Consider the following 21,462-nt stretch of genomic DNA (forward strand, 5'->3'; position numbering starts at 1 on the left):
AAAAAATACAAAACTGATCATTTTTTGTTGGGTCCACATGAAAAAACAATAAATATATGTTTTCCCCCCCTTTATCAAAAAACAAGACAGCTTTTGATTACATTGTGATTAATTGTGCAGCCCAGTGCCAGACTAAGATTGTTAGATCACACACACCCCTAATTTGAATCTTTTACATGTGTGTACAACACCACACAGCCTCAGTCCAGCTTCAACTCACTCTTTTCTTGCAGTGTTTCTATTGGTGGATTGTCCATGTCTTCCTCCACGTCACCGTAGTGCAGCATCTTGTGATTGGGCGACAGGCGGCAATACCACAGTTTATCTGAGAGAAAAGAAAACGTCAGGTCATGAAGATGAAAAGAAGACGCAGCAGCTTACTGTCTTTACTCTGTGTGTGTGTGTGTGTGTGTGTGTGCGTGCGTGCGTGCGTGCGTGTGTGTGTTGTTGCCCCTCACCCTGTCTGCGCCGGCTGCTGATCTTCCTGAACATCGTCCCCTGACACAGCCTGTTGAGTCTCTGCTGGCGGATCAACTCCAGCAGCTCTGGCTTCAGCCGCTCTTTCAGTTCACTGGAAACACACACAAACACACACACTTAGCAAAATGCTTTCCCACATTACATTTTAATTTGTGGATATAGTTGCAAACTACGGCAGATAAGCTACAAAAAGATTAAATAAATCACAGTTTTTTGCCATTATTTTCACGATGGGACGCCCTTATTAACAGCAGCACTCTGTTACTCTCTGGTGTTTGGAGACAAACTGTTGCATAACAAACAACATGGCCGCCGACCTTCCATAGGGGTGGAAACTATCTGGAAAATTAGAGCAGCTGATCCCGTTGAGCTATGGAAACTGTCTTGCGTCACTTTCAGTTAGGGATGTCACAATACGGTACTTGTTTTCACAATTAATCCCAGTATTAAACGCCACAATAATTAATTAATTAATTGTAAAGATTCTTAAATACCGTCACTTTCCAATTGTCAGAACCATATCGGCAGATCAGCACAACTCGCTTTTTCATTCGTTAAATTACGTTAATGTCAGTTTACTTCACGTAACATTGCATTGGTAGGAATTTAAATGTTAGTGTGTCATTTGCAATAAAAGAAGGATTAAAACAAACTTAAACATTTGGTATAGATGACAATTAATGACATGAATATTGAGGATTAATAATTGGTTCTATATTTATAGATAGTTTAAATATTTTGTGTTCATATTCAGTGATGTAATTATATTTTGACTAGATTTGATTTTACACATTCATCGTGTTGTGAAATGAATTCACACATAATAATCCTTGATACCGTGATTATTTCTCTAGCAATAATTGTACCAAGAAAATCTATAATTGTGACATGCTTGAAAAGTATTTCCACACAAAAGAGGAAGTGATTTCCTGAGTCATGTGATTAGCGATTATAAATCCGCAAGATTGACTTTTCTGCCCTTAAACAAGGCAACGAGGAGATAGATGCACATGGACTAGTTTAGTGTTATCAAGTCCACAGACATCCAGTAACTCACAGTACGGGCGGAGCTAGAGTCTCCTCCTGGTGCAGCCGCTCCGTCTGCCGCAGTTTGAGGATCTCGCTGTAGTTGAGAGCGTTGACTTTGTTCTTGAAGAGCTCCAGCGAGGTCGGCTTGCTGGACAGCGTCCGGGTGATCTGCTCCCTCACCACCTGCATCACCTGAACACGGGACGCACATCAGCAGAGACGGTTACACACACACACACACACTGGTCAGCCATACAGTTTAACGCTGTATGGGGTCGAGTGAGTGTCGACTCAAACTGAAAGCTCTTGACAACAAGCCATGATCTTCATCTTCATCATCATCATCATCATTCTGGGACGAAGGCTGTGAGATCGGGGCTAAAAGGTCAGCGGTTGTTTCCTGTTCCCACGGCCAAGAGGGAAGCTACATGATCAAGTTTACAGAAGTTGAGCTGAACTTCACAGCGAGGTCAAAGTTGTGACCAAGACAAGAACAAATAATGTCAAGACAACACAACTACGCCTATTTTGTCAACGAAAGGAACTGCAATCTGGAACACACTACCCTTACCCATAAAGGAATGCCCAACCTTGACTACTTTTAAGAGCCACCTGAAGGTATGGCTTAGAGCCAACCAAACATGTAATCACCTTTAATGTCCTAACTGCATGCTTCTAATGTACTGATCTGTCTGTCTCTAATGTACTGACCTGTCCTAACATATATTAGTACTAGTAATGTGTTGTAATATTGTATGTGTCTATGCTATTTTCTACTTAAAATGTATACTAACCTTTTGTATTGTATTGTATTGTAACACCAACCTGCCTAGAGGACTCCAGATGGAAATTAGCCCACGGGCTACAATCTGGCACATTTGCACGTACTACGGTACATGTTTTATTAATGTGCATTGTCCTGACTTCTAAATAAATAAATTACAAATTACAACTTTTGTGTATTGTTTGTTTTGTTTTTGTTTTTAGAACTTTTTATTTAAACATTTTTATTACTTTACAGAACATTTCCTGATGTATGACTTCATATAATACATGAATGACAGGCCATATATCAGTATTAGTTACAATAAAGAAATAATAAAAAATATAAAAAACTGAACAAATATTATAATAATACTTTTTTCTGCAGAGTATAAATAAGTAGATAAATAAATAAAAACATTACTTAATAAAATAATAAATAAAAGGTTTTTGTGGGTTTGGTTGTCTTCATTGATGCAGTTAGCGTAGCTGTAGTAGCTGTACATGAAGGAGCACAGTGGTCGATGTTGTAACCAGTAAGTGATCAGCATGGATGTTGGTGGTTTGGGAGGGGTTTGTCTGTTTGTTGGGGGGGTTTACTGCTATTATTGTTACTGTTAAATAATGGTGTCATTATAAAATATTTGAATTTGGAGTGCGTTGTGTACTGTTTGTACATTTTCTATATGGATTTTGGTTTGAGGATCCAGCATCCATTTATATTTTTGGAGGGTGAGTTGTTTTTTGGATTTCTATTGTTAAATAATGAAAATAAAAAATGTTAATCACAAAAAATACAGGAAATGTCTGGTGCACTTCTCTTCTATGTTTATTGTCTTATTCCCAACCATCAGCTTTGACCTTTAAAACCAACAAGAGCAGGTTTCTGCTGTTCATTAGGTACGAACATGTTACACACACACACACACACACACACACAAGTCTGATAGATGGAAAATAAACGCAGCTCACTTCCTCTCCTCCAGACCTTCATTCATTCATTCATTCATTCATCCCTCCGTCTTAAGCCACACCCACTGGCTCCGATCCATTCATATATTTCCCGCCTATTTCTACTGTATGATCAGATTCAGGTTCAACAACAGCCACATCCACACAGTTTCCACACTGTGTTCAATAATCCTGTGCTCCTTCGTCCTTAACTTCTGATTAAAAAACAAATCTAATTAAAAAAAAACTAATCAGTAAACAAGTTCCTGCAGCAGTAGCTCTGAGTCAGCGTTCGCTACACCCGTGTGATTTGTGTGTGTGGTGTGTTTTCTGCATGACTTGTTAAACTGAGGCTCACGCACAGAGACAGGGGGGGTGACCCCAGCCGCTGTGGATCAGCAGCTCAGGGGCAGTTGGTCAAACTGTGCAATCCTCGCCTATAGCTCCCTTCAGTATGCACACGCCGGCCTGTGTGGCAACAAAAAAAAAAGGTAGGGGGGGGAATCTATATAAAAATCTATAGCACCACAGGACAGCACACACCAAACTGCAGGACTATTTGTCCACACACACACACGCTCTCTGCTGACCTAGATCATTCCTGTTCACACCCATTTTAACTGTGAGCAATCACTGACTAATGTGTAATTTGAACCGTTCGATAAAGTCTGTCCAGTTTCCTCTAAGTGCTTTTATACAAAAACAAATACACAGGAATCTTACACACACATTACAAAACCAAACATGGAGATTTCAAGTCCTGCTGCAATCCGATAAGAGCCGAAGACAAAGGCTTGTTATAATCGAGGAGTGGAGTTTTTAAAAGTGACTAAAACTCTTAACCACAGAGTCTTATCCATGTGGCACTGGCAGAGACGCAGACAGTGAAATCCAGACAGTCATTGTGTGATATATTGTGTGAGCAAGCTGCCGCACAAAACAAGCGACTCTAGAGTTTCACATCGTCAACACCTGCTTTCAGCCCCACGAGCCAAAATAACCTCAGTGTCCAGCAAATTTCACAACACACACGAGTTTCCAAACAGCCACTGATTTGTTTCACCTCTGTTGAGAAAAACTCTCCAACAACCTGAAACATTTGATATTATATTATCCACCGCTTAGTCACTACTGTACAACAAACTACTTAACACCCAAGAATAAACATTTTAAAGAAAAAAAACACATAATCTTACCTCCATTTTTTTAATCCTTCAGTGGTGACTAATTTGCAAAAAAAATAATTTCAAATATCGTCCGTCCTCAACAATCAGAGAAATGTGACGAGCGGTGAAAGTGAGGAAGAGAGAGAGAGAGAGAGGCAGAGATCACCTACATGACAGGAGAGGTGCAGGCCTGTGGGTGTTTTGTAAACAGACACCCTGATATTCCCACACACACATGCACACACACAGACGCACAAAGACACACACACATACACACCCCCTGTCCTGTCCAGCCCCTCTGCCATTTAGCTCAACCGGCCAATAGGAGCAATTGACTGGCAGCTGTCTCCCTGCAGCAGCATGTGCATGTCTGCTGCTAAATACGTATATACTGTATCTTCACCTGACTGGACGGAGGGAAGATGTGTTTTTAAGGAGCTTTTAAATGATGTGAATGCTTGTGAAGGCTGTGGACTATTGATTGACTGATTGATATATTTATTTATTGGTGCTTTTTTATTGTATATTGCCACTGTTTTATTTTGTCATTGTTCTTTATCATATGCTGTTACTGTTGTTATTAGTTTTTATTTTTTAGCGCTGAGAGAGAAAGCCAGGGCAGATTACAGTTCATTGCATTGACTGTATACCATACTTTTTAATGTATATGACAAATAAACTAAACTAAGGAGCAGTTTCTCACACACAATTCGGCGCAAATTCGTCTGATTAGTTGTTTTCCGAGTTACGAAAGCTAAATTTTGCGACATCACATCTCTCTCTCCCTCCTGCGGTCCGGCCCTCCTCTCATTCTCTGCCTTTCATATTGTTTCCAGAGGTTTTACGTTCCCCTCTGTTGTTGTGTAATTACTGCTGATGCCCCGGGCGCTTTGTTTTCCCCGTTTCCTTCTCCCTCTGTTTCTGCCGCCCACCACGCTTCTCTTTGTCCACCTAATGCCCTTTTGTCCTTGCCCCAAAGCAGCCTGGGTAGGCGGGGTTGGGGGTCGGGTGGGCAAAAACAAAAGGCCCCGGTCTGCTGCCCTGGCGCTCGGGACACAGGTCAAAAGGTCGCTGAGTTTTATGACTGACAGGAGGAGCGGCTCTGTTGATGACGGACGGATGGTCGGACGGACGGCGGCGTGTGATGTTTAAATGCGACTCAACGAAACAAAAGCTCGACCCCCCGCCTTTTCTTTCAGGGTGGGTGGATTCTCAATATTTCTCCCAGACAAGACAAGAAGACCCCGCTGCTCAAGACTCAGCCAAACCTTTTATTATAGTATTAGTGCTTAACATTGTGGTTGTAAGGTCACTGTGTGTTTCTGAAAGCCGTCTGTGGAGGCAGGTTGGGGATCGTTTGCATAAGAATAAACCCACAGAGAGTCAAACAAATCCACCATAAAATGTCGTTTTCAAAGACTTGAGGATTTAAACTGATCTGTCAGTGAGTTAAAGCAGGCTCAGGTTACACCAGTTTACTTGCTTTTAAATTCATTAACATATATCGACAATTATAGGACAATATCATGACAGACTGGAGAACTGGGAAGTCAAGCTTGTCTGTTCTTAGTCTTCTTTTTTGTTTTGCAAATATAAGACATAATATTAATTCTGCCCGGTTTTGTTTTGTTTTTTTGCTCTTTATCTTCATCTTTTAAATGCATATCTTGATGTACAAAGGGTCAGCACAATAAGCCACCTTTTGGTCCATGTTTTACCGACCACTCAATGCATTATGTCAGTTGTTTTTAATTGATTTGAACAAGATTTGCTTTAGGTCATTAAATATAAAACATAGTGGGCTTCATTCATCTTAGGAAATACTGAAACACCTGCAAGGATGCATAAAAAGACAAGTTTGACTCAGAACTGTTGCGGCTCTGTTATACACGATGCACGACAACATTATTCCCACCATGTGTTGTTGGAGTATAACTGTGGTTGGGTCTGTGTCTGCCACATGTGGGGCGTGCAGTGTTGCCATGTCACAGGAGTTGTTTTGTCTTGTTTTGTTTTGTTTGCAGGATTTGCATCATGAAACACACACTCGTCCTCCTGGCCACAGTAGCCTTCGATCTGAAACACCCTGTGGCACCGTGTCTTTAAACCACCGAGTGCTGTGTGACGCCAGCGATTCAGCAGCTGTTTGTCGGAGCAGCAGAGATCACAGGGAGTGAAAAAACCTCCGTCAGCAAAACGATAATCTTAAACATCTGTGTGGGAAAACTCACATCCTCACAGAAGTCCATCACACACAAACAACTGGCTTGTAAACTGGCGTGAAAAACAGTGTATTCATAGAAATGAGCTTGGTCAAATGGACGCATTTGCTTACAGGATCACTTTGAAATGCCAATTTTTAATTTGAAAATTGTGGACAAGGTGATTGAATCTGCTATTAAAAACACTATTCTTCCAGCTAAGTCCTTGAGAAGACATGAGATGTTCCAGCTCTTTTCTGCTGTTGGGTTCACATCACAACATCCTGTATGGAAATGTTGAATGGTCCTCTCTCTCTCTCCACAGAGCCATGATTTGCATAAACATTTGTGTATTTACAAGGCCCTTCATGTAAAGAAGTCATATATTACATCTATGTGAGTCTTACCAGACCAGAACTGATGACTGGCAACGCTCTCGTGGACTCACAACAAAGCTAAAAAGATCATTTTTTAGTTCCTCTTGGTCATTTTAGATTCTTGAACGCTATATTCTTGATATTTAATTTCTGTTTATACCAGTTTTAATTAATTCCTGTCATTACATTATTCATTACTTGTATTTATAGATTTGTTTTAATAAAAAAAAAATTAGGGATTTGATCTTCAAATAAATGTGAAAAATGTAACACTCTTGTTTCTGTAACCATGTTTCCATACAAAAGTGATTCGAATCACGGGGAAATGCGCATTAAAAGAAATTCAAATCCTGTGTGTTTCCATTAAAAGTACGGACTTTGGTGAAAACGCTGTAAATGCTTTACCGCCCTTTTCACCTTTATTAATGTTAAAAAAGTTACTATTTCGTCCTCCGTCCACACAAATCTTATGTTGTCCGCCATGTTGTTGTCTGAACCGCAAACACCGGAAGCAGTTGGGGTGAAACGAACATGACTGTTTCCATCAATTTCAAATCAACCAAAACCCGGCTTTAGCGAGCGTGTTTTAGTTTGTGCGAATCAGGGGATTTTACGGCATTTCCATCATAATTTTCCGATGCAATACTTCTAGATGCGCATCTAAACAGGCTGATGGAAACATGACTTGTGTGGTACAAGTTACAGCTCTTTCTGTGGATCCCAGGAGTGAACATGCCATGCTGGACTACTGTACCTTGTCAAAGTCCTCCTGCGTGGCTCTCATCTCCTTCCAGGTCTTGTTGAGCAGCTGAATGCAGACGCAGAAAAGCTCCTCCATGAGCCGGTCCTGACTGAAGAAGATGGGGTGGTAGTCGGACCCCGTCTCCGAGGCTACCAGATCAAGAAGTGATGGAGAAGATGGAGCACAAATGCAAAGAAAAAAAAGAAAAAGAAAAAGAAACATGATGATGGTCTCTCTAGAAGTTGTAGAAAATGTTTTGGCTGCAGCAGGTTGGAGGTGAACTCACGTGGCTCTCCAATACGAAGGATCTCACACAGGATGAGTGTGAGCTGTATGCTGCTCCTGGCAAACGGACACTCGTGTTTGTCCTCCCTGCTGCTGTTCTCCAGAACAAACTGGGGGTGGGAGACAATTAGAAACTCAGCAATCCTCTATAATGATGCAAAAAAATATTTAAAAAAGGACAAAAAAGGACTGATTTATACTGAGATTAATCAAACTCACCCTGCTGTAGGCATCGGGATAGCGCGTGGCAAAATAAAACATGGTGTCCAGCGCTAAAAGACCAGGAGGCGTCCGCACCAAGTCCTGACCGGGGTTACTGTTGTTCTGAAAAGGATGAGAGTCGACACCAACGTAAATACAATATGATCAATATCACCGAGGTTAATATGACGACGGACGTGAAGCTGTGGTTGGCGGCATGGCGGCAGACACTCACAGAGAAACCCAGCTTCTTGAACTCTTTAGCGCAGAGCGAGCGTCGCCTCTCGTGACTCAGACTGTTCTCACTCTCCGTCTCAAACGCCGCCTGACGCAAACCGTGGAGGATGTCTCTCTGCTCCTGGAGTCGATACGGAGATAAAGGATTGGACGTTAACTTCGCAGAGTCTTTTAATACTTTAATCATTCACAGAGAGTGGAGGAGTGTAAATTAGTTTATATTTATATAGGAAGAATAGACAGTTTTGTAAATGACCCCAAACTATTTATTCTTGTTCATCTATACATTTGTTATTCTTAGTTCTAACTTTTTTTAATTTTATTTATCAGTTCTATTCATTTTATCCTTTATATTACTTTTATTCATTCATTTTTTGAAGCCTGTCTCTATTCTTTGCCCTTTTCTTTTTAATCACACTTGACTTCATCTACATGTATATGTAATCAGTCAGAAAATAACTCTGATTGCAAATATGGTACTATAACAGGAGGCAGGGCTCAGTTGGAGAAGTAAGAGGGGGAAGGAGATATTGTTTTTTGAACAATGGTTATGTTTTGTATGATTGTAAACACTAATAAAAATGTAAATCAATTTATAAATCTGTATCTTGTATTATCTTTTAAACCCTATTATGCTATAAAACATTTTGTGTGTTGTTGTGTATGAAATGTTCTTTACAGGTCGAACAGGAGGTGAGGGGAAATGCTCAGTGCTTGATCACGTCATGTTACGCCTCACCTGGTTGTAACAGTCCAGAGGCGTCCTCATACGAGGCTCCAGGTGATTCAAAGTTACCGACTGTAGGACATAGAGGTAGTGGGCCATCTCGTCCTGGACTGAACCAGAACTGTGGATGATGTTCTGCAACAGATATATTCACGCCAAATAGGTTTTCTTTTGGTATATCACAAACAAGATACTGAAAACTAATATAATGAAGAAGATAATTTACCTTATAAATGTACTGGCGCAGATTCTTCTTATTTAGGAATGCAAACATTTCCTGAAAAAAAGAGAGAGAGAGAGAGAGAGAGAGAGCAAGGAGGAACGAGGTGTTACCAAGGTGCAATGACAGGTTTCCCTCATGTGGTGGCAGTATAGTGTCAGTAACGGAGCAGCGGGGGCCGAGTGAGCGGGGCCGGGGTGTGTGGGACTTTGACCTCTGTGACGAAACGATCACTTGCTGCTACATGCATGTCTCTGAGTCAGGCTCATTTTGTTCAGGGTGCATTAGCTGTTGGGTTGGTCGCACTGATAAGAAGGGTGGGTTTGTTGATTTACTGTAAAAAAAAAAAAAAAGGAAGTGTGTGTGTATATGAGTGTGTGTGTGTGTGAGAAAGAGAGAGGCAGAGAGAGTAACAATGAGAGACAGAGAGAAAAGAGATGAAGGGCTGAATGAAGCGACTGTTTCCGTACAATAAGAGAGGAGCAGGAACTGAACGCAGGGAGAGAAAGCCTCGACTGTCTGCAGAGAAGCTGATATGACCACACACAATGAGACGGATGGATCATTTCCAGCTGTCTCGTAGAAGTGATGCCTGCAGGACTCTGACTCCTGTCAACAATAATGCCCCCTCAACCCCTCCCCATCCCCATCCCCGCCCTCGACTGGTGCAAATAAACACCCTTTACCCCCAGTCACATGCATGCCATTCCCAGCTCAGGGTGTCATGGCTTCTTCCCACCAGCACACAAACGTCTCATAGTAAAGAGTTAAGAAAACTGAAACTGAAACACACACGCACGCACACACTGTGGATTCAGGTTTACAGCCGCAGGCCAACACCGTCTACCAGAGGCAGACTGAAAGACCTATTTGGCTGCATGCATGCGTGTGAGTCTGGCCAGTTACAGCCACAAAATGAAGAGGAACAAAGTGAGAGTGAGCAGCAGCAGCAGCAGCAGCAGCACCTGTCTGTCAGAGTCTCCTGCCGTCTGCAGCAGCGCCATGAGCAGCGCCATGGCTTTGGTCTGGATCTGCTGGTTTGTCCTGAGAGAAAATCAAGCGAGAAGGACGTGAGAGAAGCTCGCATTTTAATATTCGACAGCTGTGTGAACAAGGGGCGGAAGAAAAGATAACAAAAAGCATATTTCACTACTTCCTGTTACAGAGACAATGGTGCTACTCATCGGTCTGCCGCCTCGCCGCTCGCAGAGGTGCGAACGCTGCCGTGTCACGTCTGAAATGGTATTTCACAGAGAGTTCACATCACATCTGTCTGGTACTTTACTTACACCTGGAGGTGAGCGATGAGCCGCTCCATGGTGACTTCCTGTTTGACCTGCAGGAAGAGGCTGTAGCTGCTCAGCACCATGTTCTCCAGGATGTCCAAGGACACCTGCTGTATCGACGCATCGGTCGGCTTGGCGTTGACAAAACTGGAAATCTGAAAGAAGAGAGAAAAAGAGACAAGCCGCAGCTATGGTCAAGTAAAAACAAAAAAAGGAAAATGAAATAAAGAAAACATAAAGTCAGATACAACACCTTCTTGATGAAGACAGACGACAGGTTCTCCCATGAAACTATCCCATGATCCATCAGCTCCATGAAGCCCGTCAGTGTGTGTGTCATGATCACGTTGCTCCTGAATAACACACACACACACACACACACACAATCAGATGGACTGATTCCAATAATTCAAGCCCTGGCTTAAAGTATCAACATTTATACTAAGGATTGAGCTGACTGTGTTACTGTAAAGCTTATTAGTGTGTAATCTATTACCCTGGGAATGGCCCACATTAAATCAACAAATAGGCTTTAACTGAGGAAGAAATAATAAGGAACAAACAGGAGGAGACGTTGAGTCTTTCCCCTCAGTGTAGTCTCATATTTGTGGTGTTACATAATACAGTATATCATACTAGAGCTGCAACAATTAATCAATTAATCGCACAATAATCGATTATTAAATTAATCGCCAACTATTTTGATGATCGAATAATCGGTTTGGGTATAGGTTTTTAAGAAAAAAAAGTCAAAATTCTCTGATTTCAGCTTCTTAAAGCAGTACTAAAGAACTTTCAGTTTTGGTTGAGTTTGGCGGCGCCTGTGGACCAAAGCGGTAGTGTTTTGCCTGAAGGAAGACTCCATTTCCCATGAACACTAGCGTGAAGCCCTGTAAATATCCTGCATTAAAATTAACAGAAGACATCAAAACTAAGTTTCTGTTTCCAGTGGATCATTTCAAAGTGAAAACACAAACATAATCCATTGCTAAAGTGCCGTTTTGCCTGTTCCCTCCTTGTTGTGACTCGCAAAAGTGAAAGTGAAAGTAAAGGGTTCCTACCATGCTCCTCAAAGCTGCTTAGTGCCAGAGAAAGAGATACAGACCCCCTCAGGCCATGACAGAGGTGTCATTCAACTTGTTGTAAGTCGATGTATCATCACAAAAGTTATGAAAATATTTTATGAAGGTTGAAAAGTTACTTAGTGCTGCTTTAAATGTGAATATTTCTGGTTTCTTTGTTCCTTTATGACAATAAACTGAGTACCTCTTTGGTTTGTGGACAAAACCTGACATTTGAGGACGTCATCTTGTGGTTTGGGAAACACTGATTGACATGTTTCAACATTTTTTAACATTTTATTGACCAAACAACTAATCGATTAATCGTTTAAATAATCAACAAATTAATCGATAATGAAAATAATTGTTAGTTGCAGCCCTGTATCATACACGCCTTAGTTTTTTTCTATGTGTAACTCAGTGGGATGTGCTGCTACATGTGCAGAAACCACTTTACCCTCCAGCACCAGTGATATCTATCTGAGCATCTGCACCCCCTCCATCCTATAAGGAAGGTATGCAAGCACACACACACGCACACACACACACACACAGAGTACTAACTCATTAGAGTCTTCTACTATCTTGACCAATAAGAGGTGTCCGTCTCTGTTGATGAACTCCTGAGCAAAGGTCTTGTCTTTGGAAACGCACGCCAGCTCCTTCAGCGAATCGCAGCGCACGCCTGCGTCCGAGCTCTGGATGCCCTTGAACAGGTCCTCTGCACATCGACCCTGCGAGAAGAGAAGAGACGCTGAAATATTTCATTCGCTGCTCTTCTTTAAAAGACTCAGCTGCTTGTAATGACACAGACTCCACAGCCTGGACATGTGGCTTATGTGCTGCAGTGCAGACTCACAGGTGCCTTGGTCAGTCTCAGGATGCAGCCGTTCTTAATGTCCTGGCGATTCTGCACCACAGAAACAAACAAACAACACAGAGAGAGAGAGGACAAAGCATTTAAAAGCTGTTAAAAATATTACACAGTGACACTTGATGCTCTGGTCTGACGATTAAGTTTGTGATGACGGTGCATGAGGAAGATGAATCAGCGCTGAGACCCACACAGCGACAGAAAGGTGTGAACAAACCAAGATACAGTTTGTTATGAAACTGCGGTGACAAATTTAGGTGATGAACAAAAACTCCCTGATCGATTTACCAAGAAATAAACAGATAAGCTTCTATACTGAGCCTCATGTATGCACGTATTATTACACAACACACAACAAGTGACGAAGAGAAGTGAAGCTTCAACCTCCTGTACGATAATGAATCATCACCTGTCTAATCACAACATCTAAGTGCAGCACTGACCTGAAACCAGGGTTTTACTGGTCATTTGTGCAATCAGTATGGAATATATTGTGTTTTTAATTAAAAAAAAATAAAAAATAAAACAAAGCACTGAAAAAAACAAAACAACTAAAGATATGTACTGGGTGTAGGAGAGAGGCCTTAGATCACAAATAGTATATGAAATATAATGCAGCAAATAAAAGGAAGTTTTCAGTGCTTTTTATGACTGTGTTGTTTTATCTATCTATGTGGCAATCCCATTTCTCAAAAATAAAACTGACTGAAGTTAGATGAACACACTTTATCAGAGCTTTATCTAATTTGCAGTTGCAAAGTAACCAAGATATGAAAGCAAGAAATCACGTTAATATCGCACTGTTCCTTAAACACCGTGATAATGTTGTATCACAGGACCTCTGGTGGTTCTCACTCCTATTTATGGGTATTACTGTATAAATTCAGCTATTTCCAACTTTGAGGAAATATGTCAGGCTGTTGGTGCAGACTCACACAACGAGGAAGGGTTTCTGTTTTGTTTTTTCTGTCTTAATGAGAAAGCCAGCTGCGAGGAACGACTGTAAAGACTCGTCCTCAAACCTGCTGCCAGGATGTTCCACGATCTCTGCTCCTTGAACCTGGGCAGGACTTGGACTTTTGGAGTTTCACATGGATGTTTCTGAATCAAATTACTGCTGAACGCTGGGAAATGATCTCACTCACTCTCTCTTATTAGGCTGCCTCACACGATCATCGGGGAAGTAGAAACATCTGCCCTCTCTCACAGCTTCAAAGGCTGCTGCACCTTTAATAGAGCTAAAAGCAACACTCAACACAATCAAAGCGTCTCTCTCTTTCTCTCCCTCTCTCGAGGATTCCTCCGGTGGCGTTGTAATGACTTCTACAGTCCTGCCTTCACCTCAGAGGAGGGGGAGGGATTCCACCGTCAAACCCCTTTCAAAAGACGACACCTGACACCGAGAGGATGAGTGCAGCTCTGACTGCTTTTCTCTTTTTCTCTCCCTCTGTCTCCCTGTGTGATTTTCCAGCCTCATGCTCACTCTTCAAGGTTTTTTTTTTTACGATGCTGCGAGTCCTGAAACGACTTCACCGACGTATTTCTGGTTGCGAGGGAAATACAAACACAAAGCAGACGGAGCTGACAGAGTACAGAGTCACTGCTGTGATTTGACATCTCGCAACAGAGATTTACATCATCCTCCTCGTCTTAAACTTAGAAACATCTGACTCAGGTTTGTTGCTCAATGTCTTCAAGATGTGCTCAGAAGTCCACCACGCCGATTCCCTGGTACAACCCCACACACACACACACAGATACTTGTACCGATGCATGTGAACAGAAGCGACTCACGGATTCAGTGATGTATGTCTGGACTCCGTCAGCGTACTGCAGGGCGTAGTTCTCAGGACCGGGGAGATTCCAGCTACACAAACACACACAAAGACACATAGATGTAAGCAACACAAACACACACAAACACACATACAGTTGAATGATGTCAACGTAACCAGAGAGAGAGAAAGAGAGCAGAACAACTTACCCATCACACACTTCCTTTATTACAGCAAACAGAGGCTTTTTCTGTGAATGACAAACAATAACAAACATGATGTGAAGGTGAATACATTTCAGTGTTTCCACTTGAATTCTTTTCAGGCTCGACCGAAAAAACCCTGAAGAGACGGGATATTGGCGCAGGCGGATTCGGTCAGGTGGCGCAGCAAGCAGTCTGCAATTTAATACTGTATATTGGGGGGGTTAGGATAGGATAGTGTAATGGCAGATACCCCCACATTTTATGTTCAATATAAAATGAGGCTCCCACATGCTCGAGCTTTACACTGTCTTCTAAACAGACAGGTCCTGTGATTTTCAGCCTACAGTGGGAATGACAGCTGGGAATATCACTCTTACATTACACACACACACACTCTTAAATATGAAAGGAGGCTGAAAAAATCCCAGGCCATGTCTGTTCTGATGATACAAGTCAGCGGCCCTGAAATGTGTGTTTCTCTTCTATAACACACACTCTACATCTCGGAGGCGACGTCTTTCCACACAAGGACTTCTTCACCTTTCAAACGGGCAGAGCTTTGTGTGAAACAATAGGAGAGAGAGGCAGAGCCAGAGACCGGAGGGTGAAGCAGGTCGGACGTGCACGAAAAAACAAGTGTGTTGCTTTGAGTTGTGGGCAAAGTTGTCTGTGATGTTTTTTCTTTTTCTTGCCGGCGCTTGCTACAAACCTCTCAGTGGTACTCGCATCGTTACAAGGCAACGAAGCAGGTTGACTCACGTTGCAGAACAGGTTCTCTCAAACGGAAATGATTACCGGTATTGATTTCTGAATGAATGGATATGTCGCTTATTTTTTGCATATTCATTTTTTTTTGGCAATTGTAGGGCAAACACTGCATTTACGCATCATAAAAACACACACCTGCTGCTGCTGCTGCTGCATGTGGGTCGTAACAGCAGGACTTCACAGCCTCCACCATCGGAGTATTTGCTCTGTCAGAGAAGCTGAACACATGCTTCAGTAATAACACGCTGTTATAGGATCACGGCACCACAGCTATTCTCGCTGGCTGCAAACCCCCTTGTTTGCCGAGAGAAGAGGAAATCCAAGAGCTCCCAAACACTTTCCGAACAATGTTCCCCTCCTCATCGCCCAATTCCAGATCCACTCTTTGTACGTAAATAAAAGCCAGACTACTTCCATGTCTGACTCTTTGCTATCCTGCCATTAGTGGCCAGCCCGGCGGTCAACCAATCAAAATGTCTTCGGGTTGTGTGGTAGACCCAGTAAACGGTCTGTTATTAGTGGCGGCCGAGAAGGTCGACTGATCAGATGTGTTTAATGAAGACAGCGCGGCCAGCGAGGAGTTTCTGAGGGGTATTCCTCTGGGGGCAGGAGGATTAGTTGGTAATCTACAATAAAAATATCTTAAGGAAGAGAACGACGGGGCCGGAGAACGACGGGGCCGGAGCCAGATGTTCAGTTGTTTACAACACACAAGTCAGGAAAATATATTTCTAGAGGTAGTTGAGCTTCAAAATGAGCAGTATGTGCCTGTGAACTGAACACACACACACACACACCCTTTGCATCTTGCGTAAAAAAGCACAACTTCCCCAAAGTGTCTGGGAAACACATGGAAAACTCCCCCACCATCAAGTTTGGTTAAAGCTGACAACACAAAACCAAAGGATGGGTTTGGGAAACCCCAGTGTTGAGTGTTGAATATAAATAAATACATAAACACACACACACACATAGCTGAGTCAATAATATGAGAAATAACTGAAATAAATTAAACCAAGCTCATGATAATTAATCATTTATCTTATTTCTATTTGTTGTATTAGATATCATTTTAATTTAGTGAGGGTTTCATTTATTTATTTACTTATTTAATTTATTCATTTGTCTATTCATTTTCTTCTCCTACCCCCACCCTCATCCTCTTTCTTGCTCTTCGTCTCCTTCTTCTTCTTCCTCTTGTTCTTAATGAATAAGTCTAAATATACATTTTGTGTTCTGTTCTCTTTTTCCTCATATTGTTGTTGTCTTTTTGTCTGGCATCATATCTCCTTCTGTTTGTATTGTCATGCATCATATTATGTATTTATTTTTGTTGTTCCACAAGCAAAAATATATCATTTTACTTTCACACATTGTCATTTCACTATCTTACCCAACTAATTAGGCAGCCAGGACGGTAGCATGTGGAGCCTCGTTAAGCTAAATGCTCTTGCAAACTGGCTAAATCTGATAGCAAGAGGGAAGAGTCAAGTCACTTTATGCAATATAATAATAATTAGTTGAGATTTAATCGTAAGCAAAATATTTAAATGACTGTATTTATATAGTGTGGCCGTCAGGATGTAAACAAGTGACCTGTTAGTGTAACAGTTCTTCTATCATGTTCCCAGACTTGGCACTGTTCAGCTATTGTAAATATGTGGTGCTGCAGCAGCTGTATCAAACAAGGCCAGAAAGGAAGTGGCGATAGTGACACACACCACAACCACGCACAAAACGTTTTCTGTTTTGTTTTGTTTTTTTTGGCCATAAATATTATTTTCTTGTTGTTTAGGTCTTTTAGACTAAATATAATCCATCACTTTCAACAGTCAGTTGGTCTGTGTAGAGTGAAGAGGTGAATAAGTGGTTATTACAGTTTCACTGGTTCTCAGGACAAGGATTTCGTTTTTTTTCTTAAATTTAATCAAGCTCCTCCTACAAAATAATCAATGAGTGTAAGTTGTACCAAAGGCTGGTAATCAAATGAAGCGTCACTTTACAGTCGGAGCAGCTGCATATCTGATCACCGATCAAAGATTAACTAAGACACAGAGGAGGAGATAAGACAACACTGTCTGATTCTCAGATCTATTTATACCCACATCATGCAGCATTTGTCTAGAAGCAACGTGACACTAACTAAGGGATGTGGTATGTACATAAAACGCTTTATATCCTGCTGTAAACGGTTGAAACCCTGCGTGTGTTTGTTTATGTGTGAATCGGCCCTGTGACGCTGCTGCAGATCGATTTCTCACACCGCAGAACACCTGAGCCAAAAACATCGGTTAAACTCACAGGGAACAGAAGCGCGGATATCTGACCGATCTCTTTTGGTGTGGAGAAGATCGTCTCGTCTCTGTGGTCTGAAGAGAACGAGGCTCAGGAAGAGGAAGCGCTGCCTGAAAAAAAGGCTGAGCTGAGGGCAAGACATTCCCATGGTGGTTCAGTGTCACAGCGTTCAGCAGCCGGCTGCAGTCTGAGAAAACACGCACTGTCTGTATTTATGACTGACACATTAATATACTAGGTTTAACTATTATTAGTTTGTGCTTCTGCTCTGTGTGTATCTGTCTGTACTTGATCTGCAAGTGCAAGTGCAAATGCAAGTGTAAAACTCACTTTTGAAGAAGGGCTTTCCAATAATTGTACGTTTATTTTATTAATGCATATTATTGTTTGGTTTTGGAGGCTACTGTTCTATTGCTTTACTCTTTTTACTGTTTTATGCTTATAACTCTATCTAACTATAGTAGAAGTAGCCATAGTTAGTAGTAGTATTATTGTTATTAATAGGATTATATCAGAACTCATCTCTGGTCAACGAAGCATGCATCACTGACTGAAAAGGAAATATATGGGTGAAAATATTGATTCTGTTTTTAATTTTATTTATTTTGTTGATTTTATTTTACTGCTTTGGTTTAATAACATTCATTTATCATCCGTTATTGCTATAATTGACCAAACAAGTGGATTGATTGCTGTGTAAGGGCCGTGGTGATATACTTGCCGCTTGTTCTAACATACGCGTCCACAGCGCGTCGTGTCTGTGCCGGTCTGTGCATATTCTTGTTGCAGCACTACACAGCCAAACGCACAATACTGGCGGTCACCACAGTGAGTCCGTCTGTTCTGGTCCAATCACGTCAACGTGTTCATTCACTAGACTAGTGCCTCTAGCGGTCATGTCAATATTACAACTCGCGCACACCTCACGGCACCTCACGTTGAGATGTGCAATAGACCGCGGCCGATGCATCAACCAGCCATGATGCGCTCGTGTTGTTTGCAACAAGTATATCACGGCCTTAAGTGTTGCTAATACACTTTTCAATCAATTTACGTATATACAAATTCAAATTCAATCAATATATTGTTATATTGTTAAGAAAATATATTATTTCTACTACTTATCAATATGCATCTACTAGTGGGGTTATACCAATAAAAAACACAGAGTTTCACTATTTTTCCACTCTCACAACTAAGACTCTGCAGGAGCTGCTCATGGTCTTTCTCTCTCTCTCCTCCCCCACCTCCTCTTTCTCTTCTCAAACCCAATCGGTGGAGGCTGGCGGCCCCTCCCACCCTGAGCCTGGTTCTTGCTGGAGGTTTCTTCCTGTTAGGGGGAGTTTGTTTTTCCTCGCTTCCTTGTTGCCAAGTGCAGCTCTCAGTGCCGAACTGTCGGGTTTCTCTCTATAATTAAGTCAGGTCTCAACCAAACCCTGTAAAGTGTCTCGGTCGGCGCTCCTCCAAATAAAGCTGAAATAAATTATTACCAACCACTTTAACGAACCGTACTCATCCATGTTTAAGTGTTTTTTGGGGGGGGATGTGAAACAGTGATATCTGTGTGTGTGTGTGTGTGTGTGTGTTACCTGGTCCAGTTGTATGAGCTGGGGGTAGGCCCCAGGCATCTGGATGGCGATCTTCACGATGTCCTTCTGCTGTGGCATCTTGGCACCTCTGGACTCCACCACTCTCTAGCTGTGGATGATAAAAGAGATGAAACAGTCAGTGAAGAGTGAATCATTAAGTACCTACAACACCTGGAACATGAATAATAGGAAAATATTTCATGTTGCCTTCAGGAAAGTGGAATAAAAACCACTTCACTGCCCAAATTAAACAAGTTTTCTGTGCTGTTTCCACAGAGATAAGTGAACCACAGATTTGATGGGTTTACCAAAATACAAGACTGAATTTCTCATGCTGGGATGTACGTAAATCTGAACTCTAAACATGACATATAGGAATAAAACAAATGCCTGTGTGGATCTGTCCTTGGGAAACATGAGCTGTGCTGCTGTGCCAAACTGAATATACTAATAATCATTAAGTGATTTCATAACATGATAAAAGTTATAAAAGGAATAGAAAGAAAAGAAAGTAGGAAATTATTTCATGTTGCCTTCAGGAAAGTAGAATAAAAGCATTGAACTGCTCAAATAAAACAGGTTTTCTGTGCTGTTTCCTCACAGATAAGTGAGGAAATCTGACTTTTACTCCGTATTTGATGGGTTTGCCAACATAAAATACTGAATTTCTCATGCTGGGATGTCAATCTGAACTCTAAACATGACAGAATAAAACAAATGCCTGTGTGGATCAGTCCTTGGGAAAACATGAACTGTGCTGCTGCTGCTGTGCCAAACTGAATACTCATCAATAAGCGATTTCATAACATGATAAAAGTAAAAAAAAACTAAAAAAAAACGACCCAACCCAGGAGCAGTTTCTCATAAACGCAGCCAGAGCAACTATCATTTTCAATATGAAGTTGTAGGACATTGTGTTCCTCTTTCACTGTGTGCGTTTTATGGTGCATTATTGAGTAAAGCTGAAGAGTGAACTGTCTGCACACGCACTCTGTGGATTGTTCACACTCCCCCCCCTCTCTCTCTCTGTCTCTCTCTCTCTGTCTCTCTGTCTCTCGGCTCCACATACACACTTCGTCTGCAGCCTTCTTCACACAGCATTCCCAGAGGATACAGAAGAAGCTGTTGTTGTGCGTCCAACCCCCTCCCCACCACCACCACCACCACCACCTCACCCCCCCTCCTCCCATCTCTTCCTCATCCTCGCTCAGTCTCAGCACATGGAAACAATACAGTTGGATCTGAATTCTTCTGTACACTCACGAGCTTGCGATGAAAGAGAGAGCGAGAGAGAGAAAAAAAAGAAAAAAGAAGCAGTTGAGCTTGTGCCTGCTTGTGTTCAGCGTGATTAATAACCCCCCCTCACCACCCCATCCTCTCGGCCTGATCTTCGCTCGCATAGTTTCACTGGGCTCACACACAGTTTATGGCAGGTTTCAAAGCGGTACTCCTGTCAAAACAACCCACACGCCTTCACACACTCTTCTCACCTCAATTTTAGCCCCGAGGCCGCCGCTGCCTTCCTGAGGTCACACAGACACTTTATTTTGTAGCAAAGGAATTAAAGCAGACGCACAACAACAAAACAGAAACATATGATGTAAACACAACAAACAACTGTTACTTTGGATAATAAATTACATGGATGAGACGAGACGGTATAAAAGGATAAAAAGACAAAAACAAAACAAGAAAAAAAAAAAAAAAGGCCCTGAGGTGCTGAAAACATTCTGCTAAATTGGAGCCGGTGCCAAAGGTCAACTTCCCTCCAAACAAACAACAAACAGCGGTTGGTTTGCAGCCACATTAATCTTAAAGGGATTTGAGGGGAATGTAGGTTTGTTTCTCGGGGGCAGATTATGACTCAGCAAATTCACGAGCAGCAGACTCGGGCTGGCTGCGGGTGGTGGTGGTGGGTTTTAAATCGAGTGGCTGTCTGAGCTGTAGACTGATGAACTGAAAATGAAAGATATTAGTTCAGGGTCGAATTATTGACAGAGATTGAAAAAAGGAGGAGGGGGAGGGGAGGGGAGGGCGGGTGGGTTTGTGTGGTCAAATTGTGGTTTCTTCTTCTTACTATTATAATATCTGGATGCTGCAGTTTGTTTCCGCTTAGTTGTTTGGTTGGTCTAAACTGTTGTTTAAGAGGCTGGTGAGTTGGAGAATAAATGAAATCCTGAAAAACCTCTCAATCAGGCATCTACACTGAGTCACAGCATTAAAAAGATGT

General features: G+C 41.9%; 1 protein-coding gene across 2 annotated transcripts in view; it reads right to left on the reverse strand.

The window, feature by feature from the left end:
• The window catches only part of elmo3 (engulfment and cell motility 3), a 28,721-nt gene that overhangs the window by 3,116 nt on the left and 4,143 nt on the right, over positions 1-21,462 (reverse strand). For both annotated transcript variants that reach the window (XM_083974467.1, XM_083974468.1), the window contains 17 exons: positions 19,233-19,341; positions 14,584-14,624; positions 14,394-14,466; positions 12,585-12,635; positions 12,290-12,459; positions 10,918-11,017; positions 10,668-10,819; positions 10,344-10,422; positions 9,385-9,435; positions 9,171-9,293; positions 8,430-8,552; positions 8,213-8,317; positions 7,995-8,103; positions 7,721-7,857; positions 1,538-1,701; positions 459-571; positions 221-325 (listed from right to left, as the gene is read on the reverse strand). In XM_083974467.1, the coding sequence (XP_083830593.1) occupies positions 221-325; positions 459-571; positions 1,538-1,701; positions 7,721-7,857; positions 7,995-8,103; positions 8,213-8,317; positions 8,430-8,552; positions 9,171-9,293; positions 9,385-9,435; positions 10,344-10,422; positions 10,668-10,819; positions 10,918-11,017; positions 12,290-12,459; positions 12,585-12,635; positions 14,394-14,466; positions 14,584-14,624; positions 19,233-19,310 (1,774 nt within the window). In that variant the 5' untranslated portion in view covers positions 19,311-19,341. The remainder of the gene's footprint in view (positions 1-220; positions 326-458; positions 572-1,537; positions 1,702-7,720; positions 7,858-7,994; positions 8,104-8,212; positions 8,318-8,429; positions 8,553-9,170; positions 9,294-9,384; positions 9,436-10,343; positions 10,423-10,667; positions 10,820-10,917; positions 11,018-12,289; positions 12,460-12,584; positions 12,636-14,393; positions 14,467-14,583; positions 14,625-19,232; positions 19,342-21,462) is intronic.

This window comes from Trachurus trachurus, assembly GCF_905171665.1.
Source record: "Trachurus trachurus genome assembly, chromosome: 6".
Classification (NCBI taxonomy): domain Eukaryota; kingdom Metazoa; phylum Chordata; class Actinopteri; order Carangiformes; family Carangidae; genus Trachurus; species Trachurus trachurus.